This window comes from Nicotiana tomentosiformis, chromosome 5, assembly GCF_000390325.3.
Source record: "Nicotiana tomentosiformis chromosome 5, ASM39032v3, whole genome shotgun sequence".
In the NCBI taxonomy this organism is placed as follows: domain Eukaryota; kingdom Viridiplantae; phylum Streptophyta; class Magnoliopsida; order Solanales; family Solanaceae; genus Nicotiana; species Nicotiana tomentosiformis.
This window is the reverse complement of record NC_090816.1, coordinates 76334209-76348838: the sequence shown is the minus strand read 5'-3', so window position 1 is coordinate 76348838 and position 14630 is coordinate 76334209. Positions and strand designations below refer to the sequence as shown.

The window sequence follows — 14630 nt, the reverse complement described above, 5'->3', positions numbered from 1 at the left end:
GGTATCTGAAGTTACCCGGTTTAGCACCTGTTGTGCGTCGTTGAACAGGCAAGGCGTGTCCAGCTCGTTCATCTTGGCTTGGTCTTTCTCGGTCACTAGACACCGAAGGTAACTGGCCATCCCTACGGGGGTAGAGAGGACCCGGACATCCTCCGGAATAGAGATAACGATCGATCGCTTCCGGTCAGGATCCACACTCGGAGCTGGGAACCGATTGATTAGTTTCGGGCTTGCGGAAGGCCCGCTTGTTCCTGAAGATGGATTTTTCTTCTGCACCTCCAAGTCACCCAATCCGGTGACGTCCTCCGTGGCGGTAGAATCCATGCCAACAAAAAATCCGCGGAAGGGGTCGTCCGCTCCGTGGGCCTCCTTATTGAGACGTTCCGTCACCGTCAGAGCCCCATTATACATGGACTCGGTGAACGAGGGCGACTCGGTGATGTCTATGACACCATGTGCTTTCTTTGGGGTATTGCCCATATCTCGGGAAGCTTCGGCCACAGTCTCCTTGTCAGCCTCCCTAACTTGAGGCAATCCGGCCTCGCCTCTCTTCGGTTCGGAGGCCCTTTGCCCTTCGAGTTGCAATGACACGCGAGCCATCAGATCGAAGGCTTCTCCTTCTTCTTCGGATTCGTCCCTCAACCGATAGAGTGCATCCGAAGATGGTGCTCGAGCTCTTATGCTTTCTTTGGATTTGCGCACCAACCTTCTCCTTAGTTTCTTCTTCTCCGAGCACGGAGAACTCGAAGCAGGGGACTCGGCGGAGAATTTCTCGCCACCGGATGGAGGCCTCAGTGTCACGTCCTTGGATAAACCTACAAAAGGAAATGAAACAAGTGAGAACTTAATGACACGAAAGGAACCCAAATATTACCTACTTAGGAAAGGAATCTCACCATGAGAATGGGCCTCCCACCGACCCTTTGAAAGTTCGCGCCATGATCGCTCGGAATATGGACTTTGTAACACGATGCCCTCGACCCACTCCTTGAGTCGAGGGACTGCATTCGGAACCTGAGCGACAGCTGCACCACCACAAAGCACCGATAAGAAGGAAGGAAAAAATCGTAAAATAAGATTTTGAAAACGAAATTTTACTTACGTGGTATATTCCACTTCTCGGGGAACGGCATGCGTTCGCCTAGGATCAAGTCCAAGATCTTCACTTGGACGAAACAACCTAGTCAGCCTCGATCCCGATCTTCATCAATACTCGAGAACGGGGCTTTACTGGCCCGGTGCGCGAGCTTGATCAGACCCTCCCCCATCCCCCCCGAAAGATTCGGGGACTGTTGTCACGCCCCAAAATCGAGGAGCGCGACCAGCGCTCAATCGAGTGAACCCGACCGAGCAAGCCTGTTAGATTTTCTTCTACCCAAACTCATCCACGAATGAAGATAATACATATTTTCATTAATTAGACAAAAAGGTGTTCATGTTCACAATACAAATTCATTACCAATAGTTCCATCATTTTTAGTCGTCTTAACTAGAACAAGTAATACAACCACAACATAACGTAGTTTGTCTTTCCCAGCACCAATACACAACCCACACTATGTCTACGGAGCCTCTATAGATAAAGAGGAGTACAATGATAATGCCGCCAACAAGGTCCCGGCTATACCTCAAACCGAATATATAAAGTACAAAAGATACATGACCCCGGAATGAAGTGGGGCTCACCGAGTCAGCTGGGAGAAAGGTGTAATGCTATCACTGATCAATATCTCATGCTGTGGAACCACCTTCATCCATTTAAAGATGCAGCGCCCCCGGCAAAAGGGACATTAGTACCGTCGAATAGCACTAGTATGTATAACTAAACAGTCCCTCAATAGAATCACAAATAATACAAACAAGATTATTATAATATCAATGAAAGACTTAATTAACATCAAACCTTAATTTAGGATCAAGACAGTGTTTAAATTAATTCTCATATCTCACATTGGGAGATTTTTAGTATCGATATACCATTGTCCACAATACTATTATTCACAAAACCAGTACCACCGTACTCTTAGCTCGGAGTCCGATCACGACCCGATCGGCTAGGCCATCTCATTAGAGACATCAACCACAATTTCTCTCAATATCAATACCACCGTCTTTAACACGGAGTCCGATCACGACCCGATCGGCTAGGCTATCCATTAGGGACATCGATCACAATCACAATTTCAAATTATAAATTTCCAGCACAATCACCATCATGTGTGCGGCATGGTGTCCGATCACGACCTGACCGGCTAGGCTGTCTTATTTGAGACATCAACCTTTTTATATCAATCATCGCATTTCGTATTACTTTCACATCTTTTCATCTCATTGGCACTAATGGCCATAATTATAAGATCATTCTTGGCACGTTGGCCATATTCAGTATTTCATGCTCACCTTATCAATTTCAATTATCATCATCATCATCAACAACAAATACAATTCAAATCAAGGTATGTAGTACACATATGAGCAATTTAGAGTCTAAAGCACATAGAGATATTTCACAAAATTTGGCATAATAGCCTTCATTTGAACTTGACTTAAAGTCGGAACATTATTAATGCACAGCCCATATTTTAACACATCCTCAATTGGTAACATAACATGAGTAAAGCATTTGGGATGCTTGTTGAACATATATCTTTAAACTCAATCTTAATCGGAATAGCCAGTTTCATAATGAATCACTCGGGACTTACATAATTTACATGAATATCGTGGGATTCAATTCTAAGAGAAGAGTTTAGCCAACATACCTCACTTGAGCTTCCTTAAACTCTAAAACATTCCGAAATTCATAGCAACTTCAATCTATTGTAGAAATATAACAAATTGAATCAAAATTTGGAAGATGATCATGGTTCTAGTTCACTTGAGCATTTTATCAAACACTAGATGTGCATAAGGTTTCAATGTCCATTTTACGAAGGATTCCATCATCCCACAACTCAAGCTTTATCATTTTTAGCTCAACAATCTTCCGACACCCTTTGATAACACATGCATGTAAAATAAACAACTCTCATACCCAATAATTACCTTGCTAGTTACCTATTTTCAGAAGATTTCGAAATTAGGATTTAGGGTGTAGAATCTTACCTCTAGGATGAAGACCTAGTGAGCTTCCCTTCTAAATCTTCCAAAACTTGAGCAAGAATTGAAGAAAATTATTGAAGAACACCTTCTCACTCTAGGGCACTCTCTCTCACTCTAAAATATCATATTATGGCTCAAAAATGGCCCAAAGAGTATATTTAACGAAATAGGGTCGATTTTTAAAAACCCAAAATAGAGTTCCGGAACAGTTCTGCTGACCGCATAATGGATATACGGACCGCATATCGGTCGTATAATTGCTGATAAAATGATCAAAAAGGCTGTCTGTGCATGCGGTTACTATGCGGTCTGCATAACTGTTATGCGATCGCATAATTCACCGCATAATATTTATGCGGTCGCATAGTCGACCCATAATTGCTTCCAACTAACCTAATTAACTGTCTCACTCTGTGGCCATTGTGCGGTCCGCAGAGTGATTCTGCGATCGCATAATGGACCGTAGAAATACACTATTCCGTCAAAAAATTTCTTTTACTTTCCTGTGCATTGTTCAACCCAAAAAGTCCGAGCCGGCCCAAAAAGTACAATCCTCAAACACATAAGCCTAGTCCGGCACCATGAAATATTATTTTCTTTGCAAAGTCTATCGGGCTTTACACTTAAGTTCTTCAAAATTTTTCGGGGTGTTACAACTGTATAGGTGCATGAGGTGGTCGACGGTGAATGAGCATCCATCGATCTGGATCTTGCTCACAAAGAACAGAAGAAGGATCGCGATCCTCTAGAATGAGGGGTGAATTTGACCGAGGCATACCTCGTATCTTTTGCAGAAGTTAATGATGACCGGATCCAATGAGCCCAGTGTAAATGGATAAGTGTAAACACTTCAGTATCCCTCGATATGGATGGTGATGTCTTCATTGGGTCCGGGAACCACCATGTGCTTGTCAACCCAGTTGCAATCCTTTTTTACCATAGGGAGGACTTCTTCAGTGATCGAGCATGTGTATCTCGAGACCTCCTCACACCGGCCTTGTACGGGGGAAGGTTTTACAATCTTGAAATTGGCGGTTACCGAGCACCCTCTAGGGACGAACATTTTCAATGTGGGTTTCGGTACTGGTTCCTCGACAGCAATACGCGAAGCGGTCTCCTCGGTAGCCGGCCGCGAGGTAGAAGGAGTTTCTTTTTGGGGAACGATTTTTGAAGTCTTCATCATTTCTTTGAAAATGGAGGGAAAATGAGGAAAACGAGGAAGTTAAAGGAGTACACTTGATGGCTTGAGATAGAAATGAACAAGGGTTCTTGCAAAGGATCTCAAACAACCAAAGTATAACTGCTAGAAAGTATTGAAATTTTGAAGGTACGAGGGTAGAAGGTTTGAATGTAAAGTTGGAATGAACAAAGGAAGAGGTATTTATAGTATTTCAGTGGCAATTCACATCTAGTAATAGTCGACCGGTGGCTGACATGCATTTAATGCCATTAAGACTTGACTGACGAGATGTTTCGTTTGTTTTATCGTTTCTGTCGCGGGGTATCGAAGTAAGAACCGGAAGCTCATGTCGTTTTTCGTCATCTACTCTCCGAAAAACAGGGGACTATCTGTATACGGTCGAAATCGAGCTCGCCTTCGACATGGTAGGTCAAGTTCATAACATGGCAATTACGGACTGAAGATTGACCCCAAGTCTCACCGGGCTAGAACCCGTGGTTGGAACGCCCGCTTTCAAGAATATCGAGGTCGTGATCCCAGAATCGATCCTAGTCCCGAACGTGCTCGAAGAAACATTGTTAGCATAATAAAAGACCGAAATATCCGTGATCGGTCGGATATTACGGCGGGAATCTCGGCACGTATCAATGAGGAACTGACAATCGACAAAACAAGAGATTTTTTACCTTTTATAGAATTGTACCTAAAGTAGGACTCCTCTACTATATAAATGGGGTTTGATAATTCATTTAGCATATTATAACCCGTATTCCAAAGCAATACATTATTATTTTTCTCTTTAAGCTCTTGTTCTTCTGTATCGCGATACCGATCAAAGTGCATCTGGCTCGAGGGTGGCTAACCTTTCGAGATTGAAATTGTCCAACTCGTGTGGTTTGAAACTTTATAATTGTTTATTTCAATTTCAACTTAATTTATCACTTTGTATAAAGTTAATACGCGTATCCTTAAAACCACTTACAAATTCAATTTATATATATATATATATATATATATATATATATATATATATATACACGTCCTATATGTATGTGAAGAGCAAAAATTAATGGCAATCATCAAGGAATGGATATGCATGAAAAGTTTCAGTTAAGCATTTTTAAGTCCTTCCATTACAGAGACATTAATATTAATACACCCAACAATTTACCGGACGTTAAATAAAACATCAAACAAAAAGTAGCGGTACCTCCGAGAGAAATCGAACGGCGACAGAATTCCGGAGGGGTCCCTAGCAGCCCACCCAAAAGCTTTTTGAGGGTGTTCGTTCTCTGGTGCTTTAGCCATTTCTTCTCAGAGCGTGTTGAATTACTCAGTGCCAAAACTGGAACAGGCTGGAAAAAGTATATGGATTAATGCTCCAGTGGGAACTTATAACACGCTGCTATTCCTGAGGCCCACTTAACACTTCCTTCCAAAGTTAATTTTGAGAAATGGAATAAGATTCTGTGAATCCCGCTCAAGTACTCTCCACCACAATTTTTCTATATTTTCTCTAAGTACTGTATCTATTTGCATGAATTACAGTGTTCGATTCAAATTTTAAGGGTCTAAGATTTAAAAAAATATAATTAGTGTTCTGACCTTAGTTGCGTGAAAGATTTTAGGAAAGTAATCTCCAACTTTGGTAAGAAAATGATTGCCATTAAAAAGAAAATCTATAAAGTTGGGAATGGAAAAAAATGATAGTGTCATGACTCTTTAACCGGTATAACAATTTATCTTCTTTCACATAATTTTAAATATTTTTCTTATTTTCTATCAAAAAATTGCCAAGTTCTACGTTCCTCAAACACATAAGCCTAGTCCGGCAACATGAAACATTATTTTCTTTGCAAAATTTACCGGGTTTTACACTTAAGTTCTTCAAAAATTTTCGGGGTGTTGCATTCTCCCCCCATATAAATAATGACGCCAAATTATCAATGCAAACACCACTGCTGCAAGTTCTAAATCATGTGTTGGATAGTTCTTTTCATGATTCTTGAGTTGCCTAGAAGCATAAGCTATCACTTTCCCATGTTGCATTAATACACACCCAAGCCCGATTCTTGAAGCATCACAATATACCACAAATCCATCTATACCCTCTGGTAGAGTCAACACCGGTGCCGTAGTCAATCTTGCTTTCAATTCCTGGAAACACTTTTCACAAGCATTTGACCATTGGAACTTAATTGCCTTCTGCGTCAATTTAGTCAATGGAGAGGCAAGAGTAGAAAACCCCTCCACAAACTTTCTGTAATATCCAACCAAGCCTAAGAAACTGCGAATTTCTCTTGGAGTTGTAGGCCTCGGCCAATTCTTCACAGCTGAAATTTTCTGAGGATCAACCTTAATTCCTTCACTAGAAACTACATGACCCAAGAATACGACCGATTCAAGCCAAAATTCACACTTTGAAAACTTTGCATATAACTGGTGTTGATGCAGGGTTTGCAGAACTATCCTGAGATGATCGGCATGGTCTTCTCGACTTCGTGAATATACAAGAATATCGTTAATAAACACTATCACAAAAGAGTCGAGAAATGGTTTAAAAACTCGATTCATAAGATCCATGAAGGCTGCTGGGGCGTTTGTTAGCCCAAAAAATATTACTAGAAACTCAAAATGCCCATACCGGGTTCTAAAAACTATTTTCGGAATATCCCGCTCCCTGATCTTAAATTGGTGATACCTGGATCGTAAATCAATTTTGGAGAAGTACCTGGCACCTTGCAATTGATCAAACAAGTCATCTATCCTTGGCAGTGGGTACTTATTTTTTATTGTTACCTTATTAAGCTGCCGATAGTTAATACACATTCTCAGTGATCCATCTCTCTTTCTTACAAAAAGGATCGGTGCGCCCCAAGGCGACACACTTGGTCGGATAAAACCCTTTTCTAACAAATCTCTCAATTGTTCCTTTAGCTCCTTCAGTTCTTCTGGTGCCATTCTGTAGGGTGGAATAGATATATGATGCGTGTCTGGCATTACATCAATCCCAAAATTAATCTTCCTGTCTGGTGGGATCCCAGGGAGTTCATCTGGAAAGACTCCCGGAAATTCATTTACAACAGGCACAGACTCAAGTGTAAGTGCCTCAGCATCGGTATCCGTAACCCGGACCAAATGGTAATTACATCCCCTGTTGATCATTTTCGTGGCCTTTGGGTAAGAAATAAACCTACCCTTCGGCACTACATCATCACCCTTCCATTCAATAACTGGCTCATTTGGAAATTCAAACCTAACAGTTCTGGTTCGGCAATCAAGCTTGGCAAAACAAGAATAAAGCCAATCCATCCCCATTATCACATCAAAATCGACCATTCTCAATTTAATAAGATCGGCCGTGGTGTCCCGACCACGCAATATGACAACACAATCCCTATAAACTCGCGTGGCCAAAATAGACTCACCAACCAGAGTAGATACAGAGAACGGCTCATAAAGCTGTTCTGGTTCTATCCCAAATTCCATAGCAACATAAGGTGTGACATATGACAAAGTAGAACTGGGATCAATAAGAGCATATACATTATGAGATTGGATAGTCAATATACCTGTAACAACATCTGGAGAAGCCTCTGAATTCTGGCGACCCCTCATAGCATAGAAATGGCCAGATCCTCCCGAACTTTGTGCTCTACCCCTAGCTGCACCACGCCCTGCGGGTGTTGGAGTGCCTCGAGCTGGAGGAGGTGCTGCGGATGTAGTAGCTGCAGAACTAGCTGGCTGTGTTGGGCCCCTGCCCGCACCCTGACGGGACGAATAACAATCCCTCTGAATGTGACCCCTCAATCAGCATCCGTAGCATATGGGTAAGTCCATGTAGCATATTCCTAGGTGCATCTTTCCACAACGAGGGCATGGGGGCCTCCTCTGCTGCTGGAATCTACCACCCTGACGACCCTGCTGATATGAGCCCATGTTGCCCTGATTGGGCCTGAAACGACTCCACTACTGCTGCTGACTGGGCCCTGATGGCGGTACACTAGCTAAAGACTGAGCAAAGGACTGTGATGGCCCTGACGACCCTCCTCTAAAGGCTGACTTGCCACCACTAGAAGAACCACCAAAGTTGCCCGCAGACCGGGCCTTATTACTACCCTCTCGCTCCATTCTGTTCCTTAATTTGCGGGTCTCAGTGGCTTGAGCGAATGCCACCATCTTTCCATAGTTTATATCAAAATTCAAGGCAGCTGTAGCACCCTCATTAATTACCAAGGGACTAAGGCCCTGTAAAAATCGGCGAACTCTAGCCTCCATAGTGGGCAACATGTAAATAACATATTTAGACAGGTACTCGAATCTCATATGGTAATCCCATACACTCAGGCTACCTTGCCTCAGGTTCTCAAACTCAGCAGCACGGGCTGCCTTAGTCTCGGCAGGCAAGAAATAATCAATGAAGGCATCGGCAAACTCACCCCACCTCGCCGGAGGGCTCCCTTCTTCACGGGACTCCTCCCATAGTTCAAACCAAGAATATGCCACCTCTTTCAGGCGGTAGGAGGCCAATTCCACTGCCTTTGTTTCAGTAGCACGCATAACTCTGAGAGTCTTGTGCATTTCATCAATGAAATCTTGGGGATCTTCCTCTGGGTTAGTACCCGTAAACACTGGAGGATCCAACTGGAGAAACCTGTTCACTCTGGAACTAGTTCCATCCCCTGGCTGACTGGAAGAAGTGGGTGCAATATTTGACCTCTCGGTCTGGGAAGCCACTATTTGAGCCAACAATTGTATGGCCCCCCTAAGATCAACATTAGAAATACCAGAATCGGAAGCTGGAACTGGAGGTGGAACTGGTATATCAGTTGGAGGGACCGTTGCACCCTCAGTAGGTGTAGGGACAGGTGCGGTCTGATCAGTTGTAGTAGAGTCAGGCAGTGTAGTAGCTGGAGGAATATTCTCACTCCTCGGATGTTCACCCGCATCATCAATTACAGGATTAACTGTCACTACTGGGGTGACATTAGCTCTTTGGCCAGTTCTTGCCTTCTTCTTAGGCGCTATGTACTGAATATTAGAGCAACTCAGGAGTTAAAAGAAGGAACAATCTTATAACCATCTTTATCGCACGATCAAGAACATAAAAGAAGGGTATTATTCCTAAATGTCCATGTAGCATCCTAATTATAGATGTGGTCGACAACACATCGATAATAAGGACTCTACTAGACACGGCTCCGAGACATCCTAGGACACTTTAAAATCTTAAGCTCTGATACCAAGTTTGTCACGCCCCAAAACCGAGGAGCGCGACCGGCGCTCAACCGAGTAAACCCGACCGAGCAAGCCTGTTAGATTTTCTTCTACCCAAACTCATCCACGAATGAAGATAATACATATTTTCATTAATTAGACAAAAAGGTGTTCATGTTCACAATACAAATTCATTACCAATAGTTCCATCGTTTTTAGTCGTCTTAACTAGAACAAGTAATACAACCACAACATAACGTAGTTTGTCTTTCCCAGCACCAATACACATTCCACACTATGTCTACGGAGCCTCTATAGATAAAGAGGAGTACAATGATAATGCCGGCAACAAGGTCCCGGCTATACCTCAAACTGAATATATAAAGTACAAAAGATACATGACCCCGGAATGAAGTGGGGCTCACCGAGTCAGCTGGAGGAAGGTGTACTGCTATCACTGATCAATATCTCCTGCTGTGGAATCACCTGCATCCATTTAAAGATGCAGTGCCTCCGGCAAAAGGGACGTTAGTACCGTCGAATAGAACTAGTATGTATAACTAAATAGTCCCTCAATAGAATGACAAATAATACAAACAAGATTATTATAATATCAATAAAAGCCTTAATTAACATCAAACCTTAATTTAGGATCAAGACAGTGTTCAAATTAATTCTTATATCTCACATTGGGAGATTTTTAGTATCGATATACCATTGTCCACAATACTATTATTCACAAAATCAGTACCACCGTACTCTTAGCTCAGAGTCCGATCACGACCCGATCGGCTAGGCCATCTCATTAGACACATCAACCACAATTTCTCTCAATATCAATACCACCGTCTTTAACACGGAGTCCGATCACGACCCGATCGGCTAGGCTATCCATTAGGGACATCGACCACAATCACAATTTCAAATTATAAATTTCCAGCACAATCACCACCATGTGTGCGGCATGGTGTCCGATCATGACCCGACCAGCTAGGCTGTCTTATTTGAGACATCAACCTTTTTATATCAATCATCGCATTTCGTATTACTTTCACATCTTTTCATCTCATTGGCACTAATGGCCATAATTATAAGATCATTCTTGGCACGTTGGCCATATTCAGTATTTCTCACCTTATCAATTTCAATTATCATCATCAACAACAACAATAAATACAATTCAAATCAAGGTGTGTTGTACACATGTGAGCAATTTAGAGTCTAAAGCACATAGAGATATTTCACAAAATTTGGCATAATAGCCTTCATTTGAACTTGACTTAAAGTCGAAACATTATTAATGCACAGCCCATATTTTAACACATACTCAATTGGTAACATAACATGAGCAAAGCATTTCGGATGCTTGTTGAACATATATCTTTCAACTCAATCTTACTCGGAATAGCCAGTTTCATAATGAATTACTCGAGACTTACATAATTTACATGAATATCGTGGGATTCAATTCTAAGAGAAGAGTTTAGCCAACATACCTCACTTGAGCTTCCTTAAACTCTAAAACGTTCCGCAATTCTTAGCAACTTCAATCTATTATAGAAATATAACAAATTGAATCAAAATTTGGAAGATGATCATGGTTCTAGCTCACTTGAGCAATTTATCAAACACTAGATGTGCATAAAGTTTCAATGTCCTTTTTACGAAGGATTCCATCATCCCACAATCCAAGTTTTACTATTTTTCGCTCAACAATCTTCCTACACCCTTTGATAACACATGTATGTAAAATAAACAACTCTCATACCCAAAAGTTACCTTGCTAGTTACCCATTTTCAGAAGATTTCAAAATTAGGGTTTAGGGTGTAGAATCTTACCTCTAGGATGAAGACCTAGTGAGCTTCCCTTCTAAATCTTCCAAAACTTGAGCAAGAATTGAAGAAAATTATTGAAGAACACTTTCTCACTCTAGGGCACTCTCTCTCACTCTAAAATATCATATTATGGCTCAAAAATGGCCCAAAGAGTGTATTTAACGAAATAGGGTCGGGTTTTAAAAACTCAAAAATGGAGCTGCGGAACAGTTCTGCGGTCGTATATGCGACCGCATAATGGATATGCGGACCGCATATCGGTCGCATAATTGCTGATAAAATGATCAAAAAGGTTGTCTATGTATGCGGTCACTATGCGGTCCGCATAACTGTTATGCGATCGCATAATTCACCGCATAACATTTATGAGGTCGTATAGTCGACCGCATAATTGCTTTCAACTGACCCGATTAACTGTCTCACTTTGCGGCCATTATGCAGTCCGCATAGTGATTCTGCGGTCGCATAATGGACCGCAGAAATACACTATTCCGCCAAAAATTTTCTTTTACTTTCCTGTGCATTGTTCAACCCAAAAAGTACAATCCTCAAACACATATGCCTAGTCCGGCACCACGAAACATTATTTTCTTTGCAAAGTTTACCGGGCTTTACACTTAAGTTCTTCAAAATTTTTCGGGGTGTTACAACTGTATAGGTGCATGAGGTGGTCGATGGTGAATGAGCATCCATCGATCTGGATCTTGCTCACAAAGAACCGAAGAAGGATCACGATCCTCCAGAATGAGGGGTGAATTTGACCGAGGCATACCTCGTATCTTTTGCAGAAGTTGATGATGACCGGATCCAATGGGCCCAGTGTAAAGGGATAAGTGTAAACACTTAAGTATCCCTCGATATGGATGGTGATGTCTTCATTGGGTCCGGGAACCACCATGTGCTTGTCAACCCAGTTGCAATCCTTTTTGACCATAGGGAGGACTTCTTCAGTGATCGAGCATGTGTATCTCGAGACCTCCTCACACCGGCCTTGTACGGGGGAAGGTTTTACAACCTTGAAATTGGCGGTTGCCGAGCACCCTCTAGGGACGAACATTTTTAATGTGGGTTCCGGTACTGGTTCCTCGACAGCAATACGCGAAGCGGTCTCCTCGGTAGCCGGCCGCGAGGTAGAAGGAGTTTCTTTTTGGGGAACGGTTTTTGAAGTCTTCGCCATTTCTTTGAAAATGGAGGGAAAATGAGGAAAATGAGGAAAACGAGGAAGTTAAAGGAGTACACTTGATGGCTTGAGATAGAAATGAACAAGGGTTCTTGCAAAGGATCTCAAATAACCAAAGTATAACTGCTAGAAAGTATTGAAATTTTGAAGGTACGAGGGTAGAAGGTTTGAATGTAAAGTTGGAATGAACAAAGGAAGAGGTATTTATAGTATTTCAGTGGCAATTCACATCTAGTAATGGCCGACCGGTGGCTGACATGCATTTAATGCCATTAAGACTTGACTGACGGGGCGTTTCGTTTGTTTTATCGTTTCTGTCGCGGGGTATCGAAGTAAGAACCGGAAGCTCATGTCGTTTTTCGTCATCTACTCTCCGAAAAACAGGGGACTATCTGTATACGGTCAAAATCGAGTTCGCCTTCGACATGGTAGGTCAAGTTCGGAACATGGCAATAATGGACTGAAGATCGACCCTAAGTCTCACCGGGCTAGAACTCGGGGTTGGAACGCCCGCTTTCAAGAATATCGAGGTCGTGATCCCAGAATCGATCCTAGTCCCGAACAAGCTCGAAGAAACATTGTTAGCATAATAGAAGACCGAAATATCCGTGACCGGTCGGATATTACGGCGGGAATCTCGGCACGTATCAATGAGGAACTGACAATCGACAAAACAAGAGATTTTTTTACCTTTTATAGAATTGTACCTAAAGTAGGACTCCTCTACTATATAAAGGAGGTTTGATAATTCATTTAGCATATTATAACCCGCATTCCAAAGCAATACATTATTATTTTTCTCTTTAAACTCTTGTTCTTTTGTATCGCGATACCGATCAAAGCGCATCTGGCTCGAGGGTGGCTAACCTTTCGAGATTGAAATTGTCCAACTCGTGTGGTTTGAAACTTTATCATTGTTTATTTCAATTTCAACTTAATTTATCACTTTGTATAAAGTTAATCCGCGTATCATTAAAACCACTTACAAATTCAATTGTTTTATATATATATATATATATATATATATATATATATATATATATATATATATATATATATATATATATATATACACACACGTCGTATACGTCGTATATGTATGTGAAGAGCAAAATTAATGGCAATCATCAAGGAATGGATATGCATGAAAAGTTTCAGTTAAGCATTTTTAAGTCCTTCCATTACAGAGACATTAATATTAATACACCCAACAATTTACCGGACGTTAAATAAAACATCAAACAAAAAGTAGCGGTACCTCCGAGAGAAATCGAACGGCGACAGAATTCCGGAGGGGTCCCTAGCAGCCCACCCAAAAGCTTTTTGAGGGTGTTCGTTCTCTGGTGCTTTAGCCATTTCTTCTCAGAGCGTGTTGAATTACTCAGTGCCAAAACTGGAACAGGCTGGAAAAAGTATATGGATTAATGCTCCAGTGGGAACTTATAACACGCTGCTATTCCTGAGGCCCACTTAACACTTCCTTCCAAAGTTAATTTTGAGAAATGGAATAAGATTCTGTGAATCCCGCTCAAGTACTCTCCACCACAATTTTTCTATATTTTCTCTAAGTACTGTATCTATTTGCATGAATTACAGTGTTCGATTCAAATTTTAAGGGTCTAAGATTTAAAAAAATATAATTAGTGTTCTGACCTTAGTTGCGTGAAAGATTTTAGGAAAGTAATCTCCAACTTTGGTAAGAAAATGATTGCCAATAAAAAAAAAATCTATAAAGTTGGGAATGGAAAAAAATGATGTGTCATGACTCTTTAAAGTATAACAATTTATCTTCTTTCTCATAATTTTAAATAGTTTTCTTATTTTCTATCAAAAAATTGCCAAAACATATCCTTATCCTCATTATTACTCCATTTATTTCTATTCATCAAATCCCATTTAATCTCTTTTTCTTCCGTTTTCTTCATCCTCGTATTACTACATTTATTCCTTTTCCTCGAATCCCTCTTTCTTGCTTACTTTTCTTCCATTTTCTTTTTCCTCATTATTACTTTATTTATTTCTTTTCCTCAAATCCCTCTCTCTTCCTTCTATGTTTCCATTTTCTTATAGTGTTTTTTTCCTTCTCTATAAAATTCAAAGCCCTTAAGGTAGGCA

The 14630-nt window shown here is 41.2% G+C and overlaps 1 protein-coding gene across 3 annotated transcripts in view; it reads right to left on the bottom strand.

Annotated features, from left to right (window-relative positions):
* Positions 1–14234, bottom strand: part of LOC104109871 (probable mannitol dehydrogenase) — a 38266-nt gene extending 24032 nt beyond the window's left edge. Inside the window, exons 1-5 of one of the 3 annotated variants that reach the window (XM_070175002.1) lie at positions 13774–14234; positions 5493–5637; positions 1103–1748; positions 897–1025; positions 16–815 (exon numbers count right to left, since the gene is read on the bottom strand). In XM_070175002.1, the coding sequence (XP_070031103.1) occupies positions 16–815; positions 897–1025; positions 1103–1133 (960 nt within the window). In that variant the 5' untranslated portion in view covers positions 1134–1748; positions 5493–5637; positions 13774–14234. Of the gene's footprint in view, positions 1–15; positions 816–896; positions 1026–1102; positions 1749–5492; positions 5784–13773 lie in introns of those variants that run through there. The other 2 variants (XM_070175003.1, XM_070175004.1) reach the window with 2 other exon arrangements.
* Between the last annotated feature and the right edge of the window lie 396 nt (positions 14235–14630).